Below are 24,025 nucleotides of genomic sequence, written 5' to 3' on the forward strand. Positions count from 1 at the left end.
CTGGTCTGGAGCCTGGGGCCGCATGTCCCGCCTGAGCCCACGGGACCCTCTCTGCTAGAGGCTGGCTCCCCTTTCGCCCCTGGAGTTGCCAGCTGGTTTCTCTTTGGTGAAATGTGCCTCATTTTAGTTTTCTTTTCAGAAGTCATAAAAATGATCTTGACTGACATACCGTGGATTCTGTTTCAGGTGAAATGCTATTATTTCTGTTGTTGCTCACAGTACTCTAGGAATACTCAGTCTTTTGGTTCTCTGGGAATGGAAATTTGTAGAAACCGCTTAACAGTGGTCTAATCTGAATGTTGCTATCTTTGAACTGTATAAAAATGTTTTAAAATATCTTGGGGAGTTGCCATTTGGCTGTGTGAAATTTAATATTGAAACTAGGCCTTTTGCTCCTGGAACCATGCTAGGAAAATTCTGTCCCTTAGATTTTGCTGATGTGTTTTATTTCACATCTTATACTTTCTGTAATGAAAACGGTAAGATTTGGGGCAGTGCCCTCTGGCTCTCACACCCCACTGCTCCCAGAAATGTGTATTTCACATGGGAGCATAAATTGGCCAAACGTTTCCTCTGTTTCCTGCATTTATTTTGTCACTGTCAGGAGGTATGCTAAAGTACTTGGCCATATGAGGACAGCCTTTATTAAGTTATTTGCCCCAGCATGTGATTAAATTTCACACTGCATGTGCGTGCTCGTGTGTGTGTGTGTGTGTGTGTGTGTGTGTGTGTAGGTTTTTCTGGAGCTGAGATGTTCAAATTGATGGATTTGGTTCTGTGTTACCATAGCTATGACTGAGTATCTACGGGTGGGTCATACCCCATACTCTGCTGTCATGCATGGCAAGTTGTAGAATGTACAGTTGACACTTGAACAACACAGGTTTGAATTGTGCAGGTCCACTTATATGCAGACTTTTTTTTTTATAAATAAAGTATAGCACTGTAGATATATTTTCTTTATGATTTTTTAATAACCTTTTTTTAGCTTAATTTATTAAAGAATGCAGTCTATAATACATGTAACATATAAAATGTGTGTTAACTGTTTGTTATTGGTAACAGTTCTGGTCAGCAGTAGGCTATGAGTAGTTAAGTTTTTAGGGAGTCAGAAGTTATTCTCGGGTTTTCGAGAGCTATGCTCTGCGTGGCTGGCAGAACCGTGGTGGGGGGGTGGGTAGGGCCCTGTACGCCTGCATCCGAGGTGCCGGTCTCAGAAAGATGAGGCACGGGGCGCCTAGGTGGCTCAGTCGTTAAGTGTCTGCCTTCGGCTCAGGTCATGATCTCAGGGTCCTGGGATCGAGCCCCGCATCGGGCTCTCTGCCCAGCAGGAAGCGTGCTTCTCTCTCTCTCCCACTCCCCCTGCTTGTGTTCCCTCTCTCGCTGTGTCTCTCTCTGTCAAATAAATAAATAAAATCTTTAAAACAAACAAAAAGATGAGGCCCGAGGCCTGTTGTCATACCGTATTTGATGAGCAAAGGCTCACGTGCTTCTTGTTAGGAAAGGCGACTTTACTGTCGTATTTATGTCCTAACTAAAAACACGTGTCATCTGTCCTAGGTTATGTGATTTCTCACATACATATGCCTGTTCACCATAGAATTGAGCAGATTTCTAAATGTCTTTCTCCTGCAACTCTCATTATAAGGCCGGGCATTCCGCATCAGTTTAATGTTAGAACAGGTGTTTGGAAAATCAGGTGTGTGGGTCTAGAGGGAAATTAGGTCGCAGCTAAGTCACCCCGCAGCACCCGTGGGGTGGCTGAGCCAGGCCTCTGCCCGTGCTCGACTGCCTCCCCTATCAGTGCACGGCGCAGAACACTGGACACCAGCGGGACCCAGGTGGTAACACTGGCACCCCTGTGGCAGGTGCAGGGCTCCTCCGTCTTCCTCCGCAGAGGGGGCGGTCCCTCCGGCTGGGCTCCCGGGCCATACACCGAGGAGGACACAGCCACAGTGGGGAGCGCGGCATCCGAAAGCGGAGGAAGGACGTAAATGACAGCAGAAGCCAGACAAGTCTTCTCGCCCCTCCAGGAGACTGGCTCGTAACCTAGGTTCTTCAGCACCGAGTTAGGGGCAGAGAAGCGCTGGACATTTCAGAGCCCCACGACCTCACGTGTTGTGTTTGAGGCTCTGGAGCTCGTGGCAGAAGAATTTTGTTTTCTGGGAAATTGACCTGGACAAGAATCCCTCATTTCCTTCCAGTAAACTGTTACCTATCATGCTTATTTTTGTAGTTGTAGTAAAGAAGGAGAAAACCGGTTGGTTCTGTCGCTCATTAGAGTGACCGTCTGGGTACACAGGCAAGTTTGTAAGTTTACACAGCCACTTAATTTATACCAGCCACAAATGAAGGAAGTTGGCTGTGTGCGGTAGGCTGTTCCCAGTGGCCAGAGAAAGAAACACAGTCGCTAGATCTGGCGGGGAAGGGGTGTGCCTGTGACAAGTGACAGGACGGCAGTGGAGCTGGCCCTGGAGTCCTGGGTGTGCCCTCCCCTCCCCGCGACGTCGGCGCGGCGTCCAGGGGCTCTGCGTCATCCACTGTCACGTAGGAGGCCTGCTTCATGTGGGGGGAGCAGTCACCCCTGCAAGAAGGAAGGGGTGCCAGTGTTACCACCTGGGTCCCGTTGGTGTTCAGTCTTCTGCGCCGTGCACTGATAGGGGAGGCAGTCGAGCACGGGCAGAGGCCTGGCTCAGCCACCCCACAGGGGCCCCGCCTTCCTGCTGGCTCCTGCATCCCTTTGCTGCATGGTCCTGTCTCCACTGCCTCATCTCAGTCTCAGCGGGACCACGGGCCTGAGCTCAAAGCGCATCCATATTAGAAAAGGCTTTTGATGCACAAATGGCCATTGCCAGGAGGAAGGTGCTGGTAAAGTCAGAATCATGTGCACCAACCTCCAGGTCATGGGATTTGTGGACTGTTTTTAACCCTATAGTCCTTGTTTACAACAAATAACTATTTCTGATTTTTTTTTTTTTTTTTTTATGTAGGCTCCATGTCCAGTGTGGGTCTTGAACTCACAACCCTGAGATCAAGGGTCGTATGCTCTATTGACTGAGCCAGCCAGGTGCTCCTGAATAACTATTTCATTTTAAAAGACAACGTGTGGCAGAGTGCCCTGGGTTCGGTCACTGCTCAGTGGATTTTGAGAGTGCAGGGCCTCTGAAAGGCCTTCTGGCCTAGGGCAGAGCCCCTCCTTGGCTGGGCCACACTGTTTAGGACTTAGCACCTGACCACGCTTCCGCAGCTCAGGCCTTTTCCCAGCCCATTGGCCAAGGAAATACTAGTATTGATCGTAGGGCTCACTTGGCTTAAGTAAGTGTTCACGTAAAATATAGCCACCATCTTTGAGAATTTGTCCTTAGGACACGGAAGTCAGCATTTAATTGAGCACGTTGATGACTTATTCCACCCAGAGAGGCCCCTCCTCTGACTTCTTCCGTGCAGTGTTCGGGCCACGGAGCAGGATGCCCACAGCCCGGGGGCCTCCGTTTCTTGGTTTATGAATAGCTTTGCTTATTTTAATGAGAAAAGTTTGCCTTTCCCCCACCCCCCAAGCTATTAAGATTTGTTGCCTTCTGGGGCACCTGGCTGGCTCAGTGGTGGAGCATGTGACTCTCAATCTCAGGGTGGTGCGTTCGAGCCCAATGTTGGACACAGAGCTTACTTTAAAGAAAAAAAAAAGAGTTGTTGCATTCTCTGATGTAATCATTCCTGCATAATTACAATATCTGTTACTCCAAGGAAACCCAAGGTTGATTAAAGGAACACTTACTTGAAATTTTATGTGAAACATTTTGAGCTTTAATTTTACGTAGATTTCACAGTCTCAGGAAAAGTCTAGTAATATTTAAATATATCAAAGAGCCTATGTATATCTTTAGAAATAACAGATTCACTGGACTGCGGAAATTATTAAAGAGAAATAACACTAAAAGTGACCTAGGGATTGAAAAATGCCTCAGGATGCCCCGGCACATAGGGTATACCGCCCCCAGTCCAACCCCACCTTCTCTGGGAGACTTTTCATTTTTAGGAAGAATTAGTGTCTTTCAGAAAGCCTTGTAAGGACACAACACAAAAAAGTAAGATAAGATTCATAAAGATTGTTGTGTTGCCCCTTACATAACTTCGTTATCAGTAGACGATCCTTTTTAAAGATGCTAATAAGGTAAAGTCATGGTTTGGGGGTTTTAGAGCCAAGCCTACAGAATATTTCTGGTGCTTCCTGCTTGCCGCCCCTGTGGGTGTTGGCTCCTGATGATATCTGAGTCTCACGGTCTGCCCTGTGTGCGCTGATATGCATGGTTGGGATTTAAATTTCCTGGGTATAAAGCCTGGGGATGAAACCACAGGATGACCCAGCATCTTAGCTTACAAGTACCTGATGAGCCTAAATAGCACTGTAGACTGGAAGCACCCAGCACCCGGCCATGACTTACTGGCCACATCAGACCGTTCCTGGTGCAAAACTCTGTGATGTTGTCCGTGTGGACCCCTTGAGGCCCTCACAGAGGCTTCTTGGCTCTCCTGGCTGCAGCTTCCTCTCCTACCCAGTTTTCCTCATTATTCAGATAGTCCCTTGACTCTCCTTCCTTGGACATGAAGACTGCTGGGATTGTTAATGTTGGCAATGAGTCTTTAATTCTGCCAGGAGATGACTCGAGGATACTTTTAGAAATGTGTAAAGAGAATAGCTCTGTTCAGCTCATTTTATATATGCATGCACTGGTGGGTCTTTCATGCTGAATCTCTTGTTGTTTGTAGGCATGAATTGCTCGAGGAAGCCCGGAGACAAGGTTTGCCTTTTGCACAGTGGGATGGACCGACCGTTGTTGTTTGGCTAGAGGTATATCTTTCTTTTCCTCTGGGGTGGAGTATGTTCCATATGTGAGTGTGTTCATCCATCCGTACGCTGTGCATAACCTTCTGGCCTTAACACTTCTTGTCTCCAGCTATGGGTTGGGATGCCTGCCTGGTACGTGGCCGCTTGCCGAGCCAATGTGAAAAGTGGGGCCATCATGTCGGCCCTGTCGGACACGGAGATCCAGCGTGAGATCGGCATCAGCAACCCTCTGCACAGGCTGAAGCTGAGGCTGGCGATTCAGGAAATCATGTCCCTGACAAGTCCGTCAGCCCCTCCTACTTCGAGAACGGTGCGTGTTTGCAGAAAGAGTGTACCTGCTGTTTCTGTTGCTTCTCCAGTTCTTACAAACATACCAGTGTTCCAACTTAAAGGTTTAGCATTCAGAAACATGACAACTTTTAATTGGTGACAGTTGGGGGGTTCACAGATCCTTTCCTGAACGTAACCGCTTGGCTGCAGTGTGGCTCTGTGATATAGAAATACGAGTTTTTAAAAGCATAGAAAAGTAACTATCTCTAATTTAATATGAATTGACCAAAAGTGAAGGGGAGAAAGCTGCGATTCCCCACTTGCACTGTGCCCAGTGTTTTACTGAGGGACGTGTTGGGCCCTTTCCGGGAGCCAGAGGCCCTGGGGGCTCTGAGCTGGAAGCAGCCCGTGAGTTTGCAGGCGCACCCCAAGCCTTGTCTGTGCTCGCGAGGTTCTGCTCCATGTGGGAGGACCGCGACCGCCCTTACGGGGGGCCCCCTCATGGAGTGGGCGGCCCTACCCTAATGAAAACCTGGATGGTTCCCGGGAGACAAGACAGGCCAAGCCCTGGTCTGTAGAGTGCGGGTTCTTTACGTTGGCTTAGTCCCCGCTCTGCTCTTGGTTTGCTCTGAGGGAAAACCCGATGGAGAGACAGAAGAGCCTCACAGATGTACTGCTCCGAGCGGCAGGTTAGGGCCCGAGTCAGGGCTTGCGGCCCCCCACACAGAAAGGGGCTGCTGGCTGGCTTGTTTCACTTTGTTTCTGGGGGGAGGGGTCGGAATGAACCGTCTGCGCTCTTACCTGTGGCCCAGGGAGCTCTGTGCTGGGAACGTTCTGTCACAGCATCTGACCGGGTCCCTGTGGCCCAGTTTTTTCCAGTTAGAGTGGCCTTTCTAGAAATGAAGGTGTAGGGTGGTTTTCCCAAAGTCTTTACGAACTGTCCGGTGAAGGCTGCTGCTCACGGATGGAGCCAGCGCACAGGCACGGCGAGCTGCCCCAAGCAGGGGACCGCACCGTGAGACGGGGCGCGCTCATTCCCGGAGGGGCCCGGCGGCTGGTACGGCGCTTTGCTGGGTCTCGGGTCCGCTGTGGCGCTTCAGTGGGGCCGGGATTTTGGCTCCTTGAAGTCACTGGCCATTGTGTTGGACGACGCCCTCAGCCCTGTGCCCTGCCTCTTGGGTTTCCCCAGACAAGGTTGTCCCGTCTGCGTGGCCCAGTCACCTCAGAGCACCTCCTGGGGACCGTTCGTTGTCCCACAGTCCAAAACTAGACCTGGGGACTGTGCTCTTTGTTGTGCTCTGTTCGGGTAAGACTGTAAATGTATTGAATAAGATTTAGTTGAGAATCATTCACAATTTTCAGAAGTACAAAATATGTTGTTCTTATATTTTGCATACCTCAGGTGGTAAGCTTGGCAAATGAAGTGCTAGGAATTATGGGCTGTTCTTGGGTTACTGACAACACAGTATTAGTATGGTGTGGTTATTCTTTATGAAGGGGGTGAGCTTGTTTTAATGTTCTGTCATTTTCCATACGGGCATCTAAAATGAAAAGGTGAGAAGAATGGCCTTTGCCTCCACCTGCTCCTTTTATGTGCCTGAGGCTTACGTATCTGCCACCTTTCCTCTTTGTCACTGCTTCCCTTGCCCTGGATGTGGTTGATCACTGGGGTCACCCTAGACCACAGGAAATGTCTGGTTAACGCACGAAGAGATGGAAACGCTCACAGCCACGCCACAAACGGTCAGTCACAGCCCCGAGCTTGCCCTCCCCCAGTGCTCCCCACCTAAGAACGGCACGATTCTTGGCTTTTCCTTGGGAAGCAAAAATGTCATTTCACATTAAATTGTTCCGATAAGTATTTCCATTAGGTATTAGTTAAACGTGTGAAATGGAATTCTATTTTAGATTTTTTTTTCAGGAGCTTAAAATTGGTAGACTCGCTCTATTTAGAATAGATTTAATTCCTGTCTCCTTTAAGGAGAGACATCAGTTTGGCGGTCAGTCTTCATGTTCTGGCCCTAGTTTTCTCCTTATATGGACGTGCTTGCCATGGGAAATTGGCTCTTTGCATGAGGAACTGGAATCTTTGGTTTTGCATGAGTTTTGCATGATGCTTTGATTTTTTTTTTTTAACTTTTTCACTCAAGTCACTCTGCACCGTCCCTACAATGTTAATTTGCTTGCATCACTAAGCTCACCAATACTAACAGTTATGTTCTCTTGCATTCCTAACCTCGTAACACCAGGAGGATGAGGAGGGAACCTGGGCTCAGGTTGGAGACTCTCTATAATATACTCTTCACTATGTGTACCGCAGCAAAAGAGCTGGAGTATGAAAGCTTGTAATTGACTTTTCTTGACATTTTGAACATCTTAATTTGTGCAGAATATTGTTGATGACTTAAAGCGTTAGTCAGAGCGAAGCATAGGATTAAAGAGTACGTCTCATGGACAATTTTGAACCTTTCTCATGTGGCACCGTGGTGGTGAACTCTGCGTGACAGAGATTACTTCGTTTAGCCACACGGCTGTCATACAGTGTGCCATGGCTTTGGCAGCTCCTGGGGTACATACCCAGCATGAGAGTTGGCACGGGGACTGTCCCTGCCTGTCTGTGTATCAGGGTGTTACTAAGTGGTGTCCTGCTGCTGTGTTGGTCAAGAGGCTTTCTTACTTGTGGGATTCTCAGAAATCAAGCCTCTCCTTGCAAAACGTACACTTGAATTTTCAGCTTCCTGGTTCTTCAGCTCACAAAAAGCTCTGTCACGACTGTTTTGCAGCCTTTATTTGAGACAGCTTGATGAAAAGCAGTGGTTCCCTATGTGTGATTCTAGCCCCATTGCTGCCTGACTCGCTGTTCTGTTTTAGTGCCAGATCGGAGGCTGCAAGGGCGCGGCCAGGAGGTTCTTCCCGAGGCTCTTACTCATGGCATCATGTTCAAGGATCTCAAAAGGATCATGGTATATCTGAAGAAAATCAAACTAATCTTAAATCTGAATTTTTCTCATTTCCAGTTGATGGTTGAAACAGCTGTTTTCCTCTATTTGTACTCCTAAAATCAAACCGATGTTATCGCTTTTTTTTTAAAAGCAAAAGAGGAGAGTGCTTCTAATATTCCGTGAGCTCCCTCTCCAGCCCTATGATTTAGGCACTCTGTGCCACTACTCCAGATAAATATCCTCATTAATCATTTAGCCTGCTCAGATATCCCTTTACAGAGCCAATAATGACCATCAGTGAATTAAAAAGGGTGCATTTCATGACTGCTTAAACATCGGTGTTTTACATTAAGGAGAGCTTTGGCAGCACCTCGGTATGAGATTCCCTATATCAGGGCGTGACTTGTAAGGTAAATCAGCTGAACGTTTGCTCTTTGCAGTGGAAACATAAACAAGGATGAGCCATGCCAATGACACCAGAAATTAGCCAGCATCGGCCTTCAGCGTAAGCAAGGACTGTTTCTGCTCCATCCCTCTTCTAGATGGGAGGAGAACGAAGAGGTGTCCTGGGTACAACTGCCACCTGCTACCAAGGGCAGAAGTCGGACAGTGTGCCTTCCACGTGCTATTACAGAGTCACCAGCTCTAAAGCCAAGGGCGAGTTTGAAATGCCCTTGGGCATTCAGGGCAAGAAAACATCAGGGTGTGGTCAAGTCGTCGATGCATTCACTTAGCAAGTAGCATCGGTGTGCTGTCTGTGCACACCAAGCTGCCTGCTATTGACACCTGCCATCATCCCTCCCATTTTACAGAGGTTACAAAGCAGAATTATATTTGTGATCATGTCAGTGCTGGAAACAATAGAGCCTGTGCAGTGGCAGTTTCTTGCAGCCCAGGTGTTCTCTGACCAAGAGAGATCCCTGTCATGTGCTTTTTCAGAAGGCTGTGACAGTAGCCCAGGAGGTGTGGGTCTCCTGGCTTTGAGCCTGGTTCCCCCAGGAGCTCACGTTATGGACCACTTAAGAAGTGGGACTAGAGTATGTAATGAGTAAACAACATTAAGGCGGGCTCTGCTCCCATGGAATTGTCTGTTTAGAAATTTCTTTGCATTTTGTGTCCAATTAAGAATACATAAACAGAGGCAAAAAGCAGTGATGGATATTCACACTCTTAAGTGTCAGGTCTGTGATATTGAGAGTGAGGTTTGAAAGAATGAAAAACATGACATTGTGACGATTTTCCAAGAATGTTTGCTGCTTTTCTCACTCATGGTTATTTAGAGAAAGTAGTGAAACTTTTTTTCTATCGAATTTGAACGTTCTTGTTGAAATTTGACTAGTTTCTTCTAGCTTGTTTGGTGTAAATAATAGAGTAGAGGCTGTATTTTCAAGCCAGAACATCGTGGTAGTTGAGAGTTAACTATTTCCAAGGATTCTGTAAGGCAACTACAGAATTCCTGTGACTGTAACTTAGCCTTCTTGGACTGAAGAACATCCAGCACCTTTGTTTGGATGTGTATACATGTACTTATAATGTATTGATTTCTTTTTCATGGCACAAATCTTGCACATATTCTATTAGATTTATCCCGAAGGGTTTCATCGGTTTTGATGACATCATAAATGGTATTTTTCAAATCTCCATTCCCAGCTCATTTCTAGTATTTAGAAATACAGTTCACTTTTCTTTATTGATCTTATATCCTGCAACTTTGTTAAACTCACTTTAGTTCAGATAGCTGCTCTGTGTTTGTTTTCTAATACTGATAATCACGTCATCTACAAATAAAGACAGTTTTATTTCTTTTCCAACTCACGCTTTTGATTTCTCTTTCTTGCCTTATCACCGTGGCTGAGAGTTCTAGTACAGTGTTGAATGAAAGTGGTGGGAGCAGACATCCTTAACTTTGTTCCTGAGTGTAGGGAAAATGCATACAGTCTTTTACCACTAAGTGTGCTGTCAGATCTGCATTTTTTGTAGAAGCCCTTTATCAGGTTGAGGCCGATGTTGTCTGTGCCTAGGTTGCTAAGATTTCAATGAATGAGTAATGATTTGGTCACACACCTTTCTCACATCTCTGGTTTTTCGTTTTAGTCCTTTGATACAGTGAATTTCTGATTTTTTTTTTTTATTATGTTAGTCACCATACAGTACGTCATTAGTTTTTGATGTCGTGTTACATGATTCATTGTTTTCGTGTAACACCCAGTGCTCCAAGCAATACGTGCCCTCCTTAATACCCATCACTGGGCTAACCCATCCCCCACCCCCCTCCCCTCTAAAACCCTGTTTTTTTCTCAGTCCATAGTCTCTCATGGTTCGTCTCCCCCTCCAGTTTCCCACCCTTCATTTTCCCTTCCTTCTCCTAATGTCCTCCCTGCTATTCCTGATGTTCCACAAATAAGTGAAACCATATGATAATTGACTGTCTGTGCTTGACTGATTTCACTTAGCATCATGTCCTCCAGTCCCATCCATGTTGATGTAAAAGTTGGGTATTCATCCTTTCTGATGGCTGAGTCATGTTCCATTGGACATTATATATATGGACCACATCTTCTTTACCCATTCATCTGTTGAAGGGCATCGCGACTCTTTCCACAGTTTGGCTATTGTGCACATTCAAATATTGACCCAACTTATGTTCCTGGGATAAACCCCACTTGTCATAATACCTTATTCTTTTAATTTATTACTAATTTGATTTGCTAATACTTCGTTAAGGAAAATTTGCTTCTGTGTCTAAGAGGGATATTTATTGGTCTGTAGTTTTCTTGAAATGTGTCCAATTTTGGTGTCAGGACAATGCTGCTCTTGTAGAATGAGTTAGATATTCCTTCTTCTTCACTTTTTTGTAACAGTTTGTGTAGAATTGGTAATTTTTTCATAAATGTTTGGTAGAGTTCACCAGTGAAGGCATTTAGAGTAGAGATTGAGTGTATGTGCACCATGTGTGCTTATGCTTGTGTGGTTTATAGCTACAAATTCAAGTTTAGGTACGGGTTACCTGTTTCTTACTGAGTGGCTCTCATAGATTATGTCTTTCATGAAATTTGCCCATTTTATCCAGGTTGCTTACAGCTGTCCACAGTTTTCCCATATTACCCTTTCAGTGCCTGTAGGGTCTGTACTGATGCCCCCTCTTTAATTCTTGATGTTGGTGATTTAACTTTGTTCTTTCTGGGTAGGGGCCTGTCAATTTCAGTGATGTTTATGAAGGTCCAGGTTTTACTTTCCTCATTTTATTTTCTATCATTTTTCTAGTTTCTGTTTCACTGATTTCTGCTTGCTGTGGATTTCATTTGTTCTTTTTCAAGTTTTTAAAGGTAGAACCTTACTTTATTGATTTATGACCTTACTTCACTTATAAGTACTTAATACTGTAAATTTCCCTCAAGACACTGCTCAAGCCTTGTCCCACAATTTATGATTGTGTGTACACTTTTTTTTTTTTAAGATTTTGTTTTTAATTGATCTTTACATGCAATGTGTGGGGCTTGATCTCACAACCCCGAGATCGAGTCGCATGCTCCACTGACTGAGCCAACCAGGTGTCCCTTGCATGTTCAGTTTCATTTAGTTCAAAATATTTTCCCATTTCCCTTGTGATTTCTTCTTTTGACACATGGGTTATTTGGAAGTATGCTAATTCCAAATATTTGGGAGTTCTCTAGATGTCTTTTTTTTAAGATTTTATTTCTTTATTTGAGAGAGAGTGAGAGATAGAGAGATGAGAGGGAAGAGGGTCAGAGGGAGAAGCAGACTCCCCGCTGAGCAGGGAGCCCGATGTGGGACTCGATCCTGGGACTCCAGGATCATGACCTGAGCCGAAGGCAGTTGCTTAACCAACTGAGCCACCCAGGCGCCCCCTAGATGTCTTTTTTATGGATTTCTAATTTAATTGTCTTGAGGTCAGAGGAGATATATTTGGTATGATTTTAGTCTCTTTGAATACATGGAGCTTTGTCTGTTTTGGAGAATATTCCGTGTGCGCTGCTTTTGGGTGGAGCGCTCTCTCACATCCATTGGGTTAGTTGAGGCTGCTGCTTCCGCCCTTCTCCATCTATGTGAGCCAGTCGTTTGGCTCAGGTGCTCAGTCCGTTACCAAACAGTGGGGGGGGGGGGGTGGGAGGTCTCCTGACCGTCTCTCCTCTCAGTCTTACCGTGTTCATCTCCTTTCAATTTGTGTTTTAATTCACTTTTTTAAACCTGATTTTGAAATTAACATGTTTTATTAAGGAAATACAGAAAACAAAATGTTAAAAATAAAATGAAAGCCAGCCAGAGATATTTTTACTGAGTAGACTTGGATTGATCCTTCAAACTTGTTCATGAGCCGTGATCGTTCTTTGTGGTTGTATCATTATACATGAAAACTAGCTCAGAGAGACAATGTGTAACCAGTTTTGTTGTGCTTTGGTAAATGTGTTAAATTCATTAGCACAAGTCATAGACTCTTCATGGTATAATTCCCTTTGTAGAAAATGTTACTAACAATTTAAGAGTAAATAGGAGATCAAATTATTTTGAAATTATAAAGAACAATGTTATTAGTTTAGCCTTTGAGAATAGGTAACAGATTGAAAGATCCAGTTTAAAAATTATTTAAATGACCCTTGTGACCTCTTCCATGGCTTTTCTTCTGAACTGATGTGCTTAATTATTGCAACCAGACCCTTGCCTATGGGGACATGAACCACGAGTGGATTGGCAATGAGTGGCTGCCCAGCCTGGGCCTGGCGCAGTACCGCAGCTACTTCATGGAGTGCCTGGTGGACGCACGCATGCTGGACCACCTGACCAAGAAGGACCTGCGCGGGCAGCTGAAGATGGTCGACAGTTTCCACAGGTGCGTCCCACAGGATGGTCCTGACCAATTAGCTCAGGGAGTTTGCACTGTTGCCACGGCTAACTTTTTTTTTTTTTTGTAATAGAAACAGTTTCCAGTGTGGAATTATGTGCCTGCGGAGGTTAAATTATGACCGAAAAGAACTGGAGAGAAAAAGAGAAGAAAGCCAGAATGAAATAAAAGGCTAGTACATTATGTGTAATGGATGCAGCATATTTCTGCTTCCCACGGTGCTAACAGTTCAATGACTGCCTATTAAAAAATAAAACTGGAAGGAAAAAAAATTAAAAATAAGTTAAAAAATAGCTGGCTCCGTTGGTGGAGCTTGTGACTCTTGATCTCAGGGTCGTAGGTTCAAGCCCCACATTGGGTGTAGAGATTACTTAAAAACAAAATTTTAAAAAGAAATTAAAAATAAATAAAATAAAAAAATCAGGAAAGGCTTTAAGTGGAGAAAACTCGTCTGGCATCATTACAGAGGAGGGAGGGATGAACTGTGTGCCTCTAAGACCCTCCCCTGTGCCCATTTCCTTGTGCTTACGTCAGTCTGTAAGGTCGGGGTCTCAAGGTAAGCATTTTTCCGGTGACCTCAGACATTTCATCTCGTGACGACACATGTCCTCTTTTGTTCAGAAATGCTGCTACACACCGCTAGATAGCAACAGAGCAGAGGTGAACAGGCCCCCACTGTGTGCTGCTTGGTGGAAGTCTGGAAAATATTGCTCTATCCTTGAGGGACCCGGAATAGAACAGTGTGGTTCTGCTCCCATGGCTGAGGGCGCAATGCAGGGTTAACATGGCATTTGGGCCCTAAAGACGGGGTGGGAGCCTCTTCTTGGGGTCAGGGGGCTGGCAGAAATATTTCAGGTAGAAAATAGGCGGGGGGTTTAAGGGGACAAGGGTGCTCAGCCAGGAGGCAGCAGATGCTCTTCTCTGCTGGGGAGCCACCCACCCAGGACACCTCTAAGTGAGCAGGTGTAGTAGTTTGCTTTGAAATAAGATGTTAACGATTAAGCTCCAAGTAAAATCTCCCCAAATTTTCAGTATAAAGAAATCACTAAGAATGGTAATAGCAGATGAGACCTCTTGACCAACTCTAAGCATATAGGTTAATTTATGTAATCCTTACGACCACAGTCCTGTAAGTGCTGTTTTTCATCTCTTGTCTTTACTAAGACAGAAATTAAAGATAAAAATATGGTTGGGGAGATGGCCCATTTGAAGGATACTCTAGCCATGATTGAGTTAGTGTGAATCACAAGAAAAACCATAAGCTACATTTGTAATATATGTTCTATACACACATAATGTAATACATTTAACATATAAATATAGTAATGATCTCTAAATATTTTATGGCTCTGTATGTGTGTGTGTGTGTGTATCTGTCCTTTTATCTAGAAAAGGAGGTGGGAAATGAGATACGCAAATCTGTTCCATTTGTTTTGTATTTCCATCTTAAATCTTTTCAGAGTTGACAAAAGCTGTCTTTGAAAGTAACTGGTGATCATCTGGATGTATTTTTACAGGGTGGCTATTTTTAGATCTCTACTAGAGCAAATTTAATAATTTATTATTTGGCATAAATACTAGATCTCCCCCCCCCCCCAAGTCTCTAATACGCTGGAGAATATCTTCCAATTTCTCTGTTTTTAAAATGCGATAACAAAAAGTCTTTGAGATTGTGAGGGGTTTGCGTTGAATCACAAGGTGCCCGGCTCCAGGGCCAACGCCTCTGATGGGAGGAGAGTATTTCAGAAGTCCTGAAGTCTGTAGGCAGCGCACATTCGTACCTGGTTGGGCATTCAGGTTCTTGGTGTGTCCTTTTGGTTTCCGAAGCCTGGGCCCCCATCGCTTTCTATTCTCTAGAAACTCGGTGTGTGTAATAACTTCCTTGCTCCAGGGCTCACTCGAAGGCTGAGTTCCAATAGGACGGTCTCCACTGGACAAGCCAAGGGCCAGGACGGCGGTGTGCGGGTGCAGCAGAGGCTGTCTGCCCACCTGGCAGTGCCCCCGGGGCCCATGCAGCTCGCGTCTTGTGTCAGGAACTGGAGGCTCGGGGCCTGCGGGTGGATCTTTATCCTGTGTTACGGGGCGAACGCGGTGAAACGAGCTTTCTGCAGCCCCTTTGAGCATTGTTTTCACTCATCTGCAGATGTGCTAGTTTGGAGCAATGATCGAGTGATTCGCTGGATCCTATCGATCGGCCTTAAAGAATACGCCAAAAATCTCATCGAGAGTGGCGTTCACGGCGCGCTGATGGCCTTGGATGAGACCTTCGATGCCAACGCCCTGGCGCTCCTGCTGCAGATCCCGACACAGAACACGCAGGTGATGCCGGCCACGCCCGCACCCTGCCCTCCCACCAGCACTGCGCTCCGCATTTGAGTGGAGGCAGAGAGAGCGTAACCAAACCCCCAGCCAGCCAGTCCTGTCTCCCCCTGCCTCATCCCTGATGCGGCGGCTCAAAGCCCACAGTGCTTGTTAGCTCCTCCTCATGTCTGCCTGTCCTTCCATGTCCTGGAGTAAACCACCTGCACGACACCTGCGTCCACGCCGGGTGCCTGTAGAGTGGCAGAGGAGAGAGAGATGCTCTTACTAAAGTGTGCTGCACGGAGGTCTCAGGAATTCTGTTTCTCATTTCCCTGTGTCCTTCTTTTTGATTCATGGGCTCACTGGAGAATCAGGAATGTTTTTATTCTTCTACAGAACATTGTATATCTTTTGCCAGTACCCTCAACCTCCCTACCAGCAGCGGCCTCCAGGGCACACTTGTTACATAATGTCCCAGGAGCTCACGGATCGCACCTCCCAAAGCCCGCGAATGCATTCCCCATTAAAACCCCTGACTTAAAGTACCCTGTGATGTTCACAGCGTTCATCCTTTGAGTTGTTTGTTTAAGTCTTGGTTTAAAAATAACTGATATGCTAACATCCTTAGCGTATCACTAAGGGGGGTTGTTTTGTTATGATTTCAGGCTCGTGCTGTCTTGGAAAGAGAGTTTAACAACCTTTTGGTCATGGGGACTGACCGAAGGTTTGATGAAGTAAGTTTTCAGCCTAAAGATTTTTAAATTTGCATTAAATGTTATATTTGGGGTCACCCCAAATATTGTTATATGTGGGGGCACCAGCCTGGCTCAGTTTGGTAGAGTGTGCGACTCTTGATCTCAGGGTTGTGGGTTTGGGCCCCACATTGGGTATAGAGATTACCTAAAAGTAAAATCTTTAAAAATAAATGAAGAAAGAAAGTAATTTAATACATATTTGTAGGAGCCATGTAGTCTGGATAACTCTTCCAAATGTGGAGATAATTTTACTTTACAAGTTAAGCTTTGCTCTTAATTTATTAACAAATGAGCTATTAAGAAAGCAATATTTTCACGACGATGGGGAGGTTTTTTTTTTTTTTTTTTTTTTTTAATTTCTGCTATTTAACTTTTGCTATCCTTCGGAAATGTTTTTCGCATCATAAAGCTTTGGTTGCAGCCGAGGCATAGAGTCTGTAAGTTGTGTTTTGGGACAGCTGGATACCTCAGCCCCATCCAGGGCCCCTTGTGCTCTGGCAGAATGTTTCAGAAGTTTATTTAAAAACACAGGACCCATTCATTTCTCCTCATTCGAAACCATGATTCATGTCCTCTCGCACCGCGACGTGTTACTGTCTCCGTCGCCATGCGAGCATTTGAGGGTGGCAGGAACAGGACACCTGCCGGGCACTGCTGGCCTGTCCCAGCCTGAAGACTGTTTTGAAGACAAAAATGCAGTATCTTACATAGCAAGAAGCTGATTTCTGCGGGATAAGAAGCGACACATGGTGGCAGAGAGAGCACACCCAGGTGGCCCAGGACTGTCCTGATTTGTGCCCGGCTGGGGTCCCAGCATGAGGGTGGCCCTGCCTCCTTTTACTCCCAGAAGTTCCCAGTCTGGGCAGGAAGTCTGATGTTATCAAAAATGGGGTCAGAGGGGCACCTGGGGGGCTCAGTCGGTGAAGCGTCTGCCTTCAGCTTAGGTCATGATCCCGGGGTCCTGGGATCGAGCCCCAAGTCAGGCTCTCTGTTCAGCGGGAAGCCTGCTTTTCCCTCTCCCTCTGCCTGCCACTCCCCCTGCTTGTGCTCTCTTTCTCTGTCAAATAAATAAAAAAAATAAAAAAAGAATGGGGTTAGATACATGTGAACAAAAATGCAGGGACAAGGACATTTTAAAGGGCTGGTAACTTTCCTGTGTATTTTGTCCTGTATTTTAAAGTCAGTCTTGTTTTCTGTCCTTTAATTTACCAGGACGATGATAAAAGCTTTAGGAGGGCACCTTCTTGGAGAAAAAAGTTTAGACCAAAGGACGTTCGTGGCTTAGCTGCTGGGTCAGCAGAGACTCTCCCTGCAAACTTCCGGGTCACTTCCTCTCTGTCCTCACCCTCTATGCAGCCAAAGAAGATGCAGCTGGACGGTACGTGATGCACCGTGCTCCCCCGCCCACCTGTCGGCAGCACGAGCAGCTTTTTGGCTGGAACGTTAATAGTGGTCAGGACGGCCTCTTTAATCCGTAACAAGTGTGTGGGGGCTGTTGCATGCCCAGGTTTACATGCTGTAAAATTAATCCTAACATCTGTGTAGAAAAGTTTTACAACGATACAGATATTTTAAGTTCTTATCTGGTTGAATATTAGTATATTCTTCCAACTAATAAAGCTAAGCAGCATGTGCGTCCTCAGAGCGTTGGACCGGCATCCACACTTACAGAGACGTGTTCGTGTGGCCTCAAGGGCTCTGCCCTCAGAGAGCAGCACAGGGGGCTTTCAGACCACGTCCCTTACCCCTAGGACTTTTCTCCACGCTGGAGGAGTGACTGAGTCCATGGTAATCGGCACAGTTCCCACCTTCGTCCTTGCTCTCGCTTGTCCGTGTCGTTATACGTTATAAGGGGACGGGGAGACGGAAGAAGGGGAGCCTGGCTGTCCTCAGAGTGTGGCTGGTCTTGTTGAGCACACCGGCTGTAGAGTCACTGTGTCAGATTGGGGTGCAGTTATCCCTGGACGGTCCCTCTGCTTCGAGACCACCGCTAGTGAAGAGTTGGCCGTGGTCTGCGGAGGGACCTCTCCGCTCTGACCGTGTCCCACTTAGTGACAGGATGGAGGGTCAGACCACCTGGGCTGGAATCTGGCTCTGCCATGCAGAAGGCGCATGATCTTGAGCACTGTGCCTCAGTGTCCCCATCTGTAGAGTGGTTGTCGCACGGGTGTCTTCCTCACTGATTGCTTGTGGCGGTGAGTCCTTCGCGGGAAGCTGTTGGCAAGTGTCTGGCGCATCCTGAGTGCTGTGTGTGTTGGCCGCGGGGGCCCTGCCGTCGTAGGCCTGTGACGGGCGGCCGCGCGCTCGCTCTCGGCGGACGTGGATGGACAGGCTATAGGGAAGGACGTGGTTGTAGAAGTTGTACGGTGTGGTTTTTACCATTTTCCTGCCTTAGCTCTGCCTGAACCTAGGGTTGTGAGTTCTGCTCTCGCTGCCCGCATACAAACCAGAGAAAAGTAATTCCTATAAAGCCTTTGCTGAGCTTTGAGTGAAAGCAGCTTATTGGGCAGCGTTTTTTTTTTTTAAGATTTTTTATTTATTTGAGAGAGAGAATGAGATAGAGAGCATGAGGGGGGAGAGGGTCAGAGGGAGAAGCAGGGAGCCCGATGCGGGACTCGATCCCGGAACCCCAGGATCATGACCTGAGCCGGAGGCAGTCGCTTAACCAACTGAGCCACCCAGGTGCCCTTGGGCAGCGTTTTTATTTAAAAAGCCATCTCTTCGCCAGACTTCAATATTATGCTTAACGAGGGAAAAACTCAACTTTTAAAAAAAAAAAATGGCATTTTTCTTCAAGAAGCCTGTAGGTAATTTTTATAGATTTTAGTTGTAACTTAGTCTTAGACTTCTTGGGCAGTCGGCCTGCTGTCCTGGTCTCAGCTGCTGTCAGCTTCGTTTCACAAGTCACCTTTTCCTTATTATAAATGTTAACAGCGACATTTGGATTACGGTTCAGGTAAATGAAACATAACCCTGGAAAAAGGCATAGGGAGCGTAGCCCGTGGAAGGTGAGCTCTTACCCACGTTGCTAACGGAGGCGGAGGCGGAAACCCGGCCCAGCGGGTGTTCTGGCGTGTCCGGGGGCAGCCACAGGCCTCCTGGCCCAGGGCCACGGCTGCCATCGTCAGCAGCCCCAGCTCTCTCCACGTGCTCTCTGGACCCAGGGCAGGGTACCGGCAGCCTGTGGGGAGACAGGGCTTGTAGTTGGGAGCAGCCCACAGCTGCTACAGAGTTGGAAAAACCTAGTGAGCCCCGCGGACGGTTTCTTGATAGAACAAAAGCATCTGTGGTGCGCGCCGTTTCCGGCTGGAAGGGAGGCTGGGCCTGGGCTTCCTTGGCTCAGTCGTCGTCCTGCACCTGCTGCCGGGAGGGTAAGGCCGTCCTTCTCAGACAGAGGGGGCAGCGGGACAGGCACCCGACTCCCTTTAGCGGGCTGATAATGCTCACATTGCTGCTGGGCTGCAAAAAAGTCCAGAAAAGCCTGTAAGTCTGGAGGCTTTCAGGAGAAACAGTCACCATGTTCATAGTTGTTACAATGCAGATGTGTGTGGCAGAATTGCTTTCCTGTCACCTGCTGCCCCACGGACCCCCGGGCTGCTCGGGGGTTGGGGACAAGCCCACTCGGTGACTCGGTTCCCCTCCTCGGGCGCCTCCGGTCCCGCTCGGAAGCCCCCGGGAGCCCCTCCGTGGGTGCTGCTGTGGGCGTGAGTGTGCGTGTGTGCTTGTGCGGCCGTGCGGCGCTCTGAGACTAACTGCATGCTGTGTTTGCACGCCTCCCGTCGTGGTCGTCGGAGCAGGTGGCGTGTCAGGACCTCAGAGGCTGGATTCTGCCACAGTCAGGACTTACTCCTGCTGACGCCTCCTGTAGGTGAGTAGCTGGGAGAGCCGGCCCCGTGAGCTCAGGAAGCTGACCAGACGCACGCGCACAAGCCCTCGGCGCCCATGGAGGGGACTTTGGTGTTCTGGATGCTCACGCTTAACCTAGAGAGGCTAGTGTGTCCTTGATTCTTAAGGGAAGAAATGTATTTCCATTCTTTCCTTAAACACAAAGATGCTGGCTCCCACATCTGCTGCTGTCTTCGGGGTGGTGGGGGGATGCAGGAGAGCACAAGAGAGCATCACCCGGCTCTTAGCTGACTGTCCCCAGCAGGTCACAGCCTCTCGGGCCTCAGCGTCTGCGTGCGCCTGGTGGGGCGCCCGGGCCACTGCTGCTGGCCGGCCTGCTTTTACAGATGCGGTCTTGAATGAATCAGGCCCCAAAGTATTGTTTCATGAGACTGTAACCACCGTGTGACACTGATAGCCTTTCAATTGGGAGTTTGGGGTTTTTTCCAAGATACTTATTTGCGGGAGAGCGAGAGCGTGCGCACAGGAATGCGTGAACGGTGGGGGAGGGGCAGAGAGTGAGACTCTCAAGCTGACCCTGCGCTGAGCCTGGAGCCCGATGCCGAGCTCGATCCCACGACCCTGAGATCACGACCTGAGCCAAAACCAGGAGTCAGATGCTCCACCGAGTGTGCCACCCAGACACCCTAAGGGGTTGGTCTAAAAAAAAAACCCAAAACAAAAACCAAGTGCATTACCACGAGAGGGGCTGAGTTTGTGAAATTTCGGGTGCAGGCCCGCGAGCCTGGCCCTCTTCTCCCTGCTCCGAGGGCCCTGGGGGAGCTCTGTTTGCTCTCACTGTTTTCCTGTCTCAGCCAGAATATGTGACTGTTGGGGGCTCCCTGCGGGCTCGGTCGGTGGAACAGGCGGCTCTGATCTCAGGCTCCTGAGTTCGAGCCCCACGTTGGCTGTAGAGATTACTTAAAAATAAAATCTTAAAAAAAAAAAAAGAATACTTGTTTTTTCCATCCTTTTTAAAAATTGGTTACTTTTGGACACAGGCCAAAATGAAGTCAATCAAAGGCCAAAATGAAGTCAATCATTGATAAGCAAAATGTTTGATGTTTTCTCTGACTTCTCAGAGGGGCTAAAGCGCAGGGCGGGAGGGGAGGTGTGCTGGGGCCTGCCCGGGCCCGGAAGTCACCGTTAGGTGACTTAAGACTGATTGTTTTGTTTGTTTTTCTTTTCCAGTTTACCCGCACTACTTCTACAGATGATCGTGCACCACTTTGAATCCCACAAAGACTACATTTTAAAATTCAACGGAATCTTTAATCTGTTAATACTTGTTATATGGACCCTGAGATATTTTATTACAGAGTTTTTAATTAGCGAAAAATTCATGAATACTATAGAGAAAATATTTTAGAATTTAATGTTTCTTATATTTATGTAAACTTATGACTTCATTTATATAGTTACTTACTTTTTCATGTATATCCAGGCTATAAATATCCTTTCAAATCAATTCGTGTTCTTATATCTAATTTAGTCTTTCAAATGAATGTACTGTAATGCTTGTATGTATAAATCCTATGAACAAATATAGGGCTTTTGTAAATTGTGCATTTATTGTAATTATCATTACTTAATTTGTTATTAATAAACCCTGACCGAGAGAAGGATTCTACCGCATTTGTAAAATCATCATGACACAGCGTGTGTTATCAAACAAAACCTAGCTCTACAACAATCATTTTGAAATCAGCAGACTTCATTTCAAGCAATTGTTGTTGTATTTTAATGACTGACCTTAACTATACTTTTTCTAGCAAGAAATGCTTTATACCATAGCCTGAACAGTTTAAAAATATCTGGTGTTAAATATCAGCTTCTGAAAATTTGGACTGGAAAGACTATGAAAATCTCTTAGGACTGGTGAACTCTTTATAGGCTTGTCCTGGTGGGCTCCGGCAGCCTGTGTTTAGCGACTGGCTGAAGCCGCGAGCTGAGGACCCTGAGAGCCTGGGGAGGGGGGGGCCCTGGGCGGGGGGCCTGGGTGCCCTCCTGGTGCGGAGCTCGCTGGCGAGAACTCTTAGAGGACCAATCAGGAAGCACTGCGCCCCCCCCCCCCCCCCCCGGAAATAATGTAGTGCAATTCTAACAAAGGCCTTACTGTTCTTATGGAAATCATCTTTTTACATTTGTTTGTAAACATGTTTAAAGAATGGACCTAGTCGTACATTTTTAGATTTTGATGAGATAGCCGTTTTGGATTGTATAAGTAGCAAATGTAACTCTTACTTTCTACTTGGCATATTAAAAAGCCAGCAAGAAATGTGTTCACATCATGGTGCATTATTTATTATGCAGCTGATACATAGATAGAAACGGCATGTCCTTACATTTGGTTTCTGCTTTTAATTTACTTGTACAATTCACTGTTACCGTCCTGTTTTTCTATTAATCTTTTGTGAACTTCCTGATTATGTAACAAAGTATGTACAGTCTACTTTTGAACTGTTTTTATCACAGTATTATTTATTGCTGTCTTTCAATACAGTCCTGAAGCATTTTCCACTGCCAATAAAGGATACTGAGAACCAGCTGCCGTTCTGCGCCGACTCTGTGCTTCCCCCTGTGTGGGCCCCCACGGCGTCTAGTGTGCAGAGCAGCTCGGAGACCCAAACAGCCCCCAGGTGCAGGTGTAGGATGGGGTGCCACCCAGAGGAGGATCGGGGGTCTGTGCCCTCGGTTCCGGAGGCGCAGCGACTCCATCTCACGGTCTCACTGGCCCCCTCCAGGGCCCGGAGGAGGTGGGGGAGCGTGTGCGTGTGCTCAGCACTGTTGCTCGTCCCCGGGCCGTCCTCCGTGTGGGCTTTACTCTCCTGCTGCTCTCCCCACGCGGTCACGAGAGGTGCCCAGGGCTGCGTCCTTCCACTTACCTCGGCCCCTGGGAACCGGGGTGGGGGGCGCCTCCTGCAGCAGGCAGAGGGGAGGGGGCAGGTGCACCAGCTCAGGCGGGGCCCACCCGACTGCAGGGCTGGAAGAGGATTCCCTGGGGGGTGGCCACCGCCCCAGCTCTCACGCAAGAGCTCGGAGGGTGAGCCAACTCTGGGACCCCCAGTGGGGGTCTCCTGGGGGGAGGGGGCGCTGAGCCCAGTGGCTGACACCGCCCACTGTGGCCCCACGGGGCGGGCCCTGCGAAGAACGTGGCTGGGAGTTCACCGTCCCGCCCTGCCTGCGCCACCAGCGCTGACCGCTCCGGCTCTGAGCGAGCGGGTCCTCCTCCTGGGGATGAGTCCGGCTGGTCCCCGTCTCCACCAGGCCACAGCTGGGTTCCCTCGCGTCTTCCTATGTCGAACCTGTGCCGGCTGAGCTTACCGAGCTCAGGGGAAGCCTTATTTTCTGCATTTCCTACTTCTTAGGCGTTAAGCGTGAGATCTGGAAGAGTGCGGAGACTCCTTGCCTTTTTAACCGCACATTCCGTTGTCCCCGACCACAGCCAGGCAAGCCTCGGGCATTTCTGGAAACCCAACTCGTCACAGATTCGTGAAGGTGCAGGTGTTTTATTAAAAAAATTTGGCGATTCCCTTTATGCCTGAGAGACAAACGTCCATTGAGAAGGAGAGCAGCAAGCGACGTCCGGGAGGTTCTGCTGCTCCGAGAAGGCGCGGGCTGCCCAGCTTGGGTCTGCGCCTCCCACACCCATGGCCCTGGGCTCCCCGTCCTCCCGCTGCCCCGTGCGCTCCCACTGAGGGCTCTTCCCACCGCTGCCCCAGAGCCCCTCGTTCGTGTCTCGCGTCGGGGGTTCTGGAGGTAACTGTGGGCTTGGGTTTTACTCCTGGCTGTGTGCGGACTCCGTCCTGGGCACGTGGACGGGTTCTCCAGCTCCTGTGGCTGCCGTCTCCACGCCGTCCTCCTGGCCTCGCTCACCTTCTGCCCCTCGTAAGAACACTTGTCAGGGGCCTGCCCGGGGAATCCAGGACGGTCTCCAAGCTCCGTCGTGTAGTTGCATCTACAAAGACCCCTTTTCCAAATGAAGCCCCATTCACGGGTTCCCGAGGTCTGGAGAGAGAGGTACCCGCCGGGGGACCGCCGGTCAGCCCGCCTCACCCTGGACATTTCTTCTGGAGGCATCAGGGTGGGAAGGACGAGCCCCACCCCACCCCCAGGGAACAGGACTGGTCACACAAAGGGCAGTGTGAGCGGAGATTTGGGGCGG

General features: G+C 47.8%; 1 protein-coding gene across 5 annotated transcripts in view; it reads left to right on the plus strand.

Annotated features, from left to right (window-relative positions):
- PPFIA1 (PTPRF interacting protein alpha 1) overlaps positions 1-22,400 on the plus strand; it is an 85,481-nt gene extending 63,081 nt beyond the window's left edge. For 2 of the 5 annotated variants that reach the window (XM_027579924.2, XM_027579925.2), the window contains 9 exons: positions 4,768-4,849; positions 4,956-5,156; positions 12,732-12,907; positions 12,993-13,090; positions 15,063-15,238; positions 15,886-15,954; positions 17,188-17,353; positions 19,773-19,843; positions 21,052-22,400. In XM_027579924.2, the coding sequence (XP_027435725.1) occupies positions 4,768-4,849; positions 4,956-5,156; positions 12,732-12,907; positions 12,993-13,090; positions 15,063-15,238; positions 15,886-15,954; positions 17,188-17,353; positions 19,773-19,831 (1,027 nt within the window). In that variant the 3' untranslated portion in view covers positions 19,832-19,843; positions 21,052-22,400. Of the gene's footprint in view, positions 1-4,767; positions 4,850-4,955; positions 5,157-6,796; positions 6,860-7,365; positions 7,393-12,731; positions 12,908-12,992; positions 13,091-15,062; positions 15,239-15,885; positions 15,955-17,187; positions 17,354-19,772; positions 19,844-21,051 lie in introns of all 5 variants that reach the window. The other 3 variants (XM_027579923.2, XM_027579922.2, XM_027579926.2) reach the window with 3 other exon arrangements.
- Positions 22,401-24,025: the final 1,625 nt, after the last annotated feature.

This window comes from Zalophus californianus, chromosome 11 (genome assembly GCF_009762305.2).
Source record: "Zalophus californianus isolate mZalCal1 chromosome 11, mZalCal1.pri.v2, whole genome shotgun sequence".
Taxonomy (NCBI): domain Eukaryota; kingdom Metazoa; phylum Chordata; class Mammalia; order Carnivora; family Otariidae; genus Zalophus; species Zalophus californianus.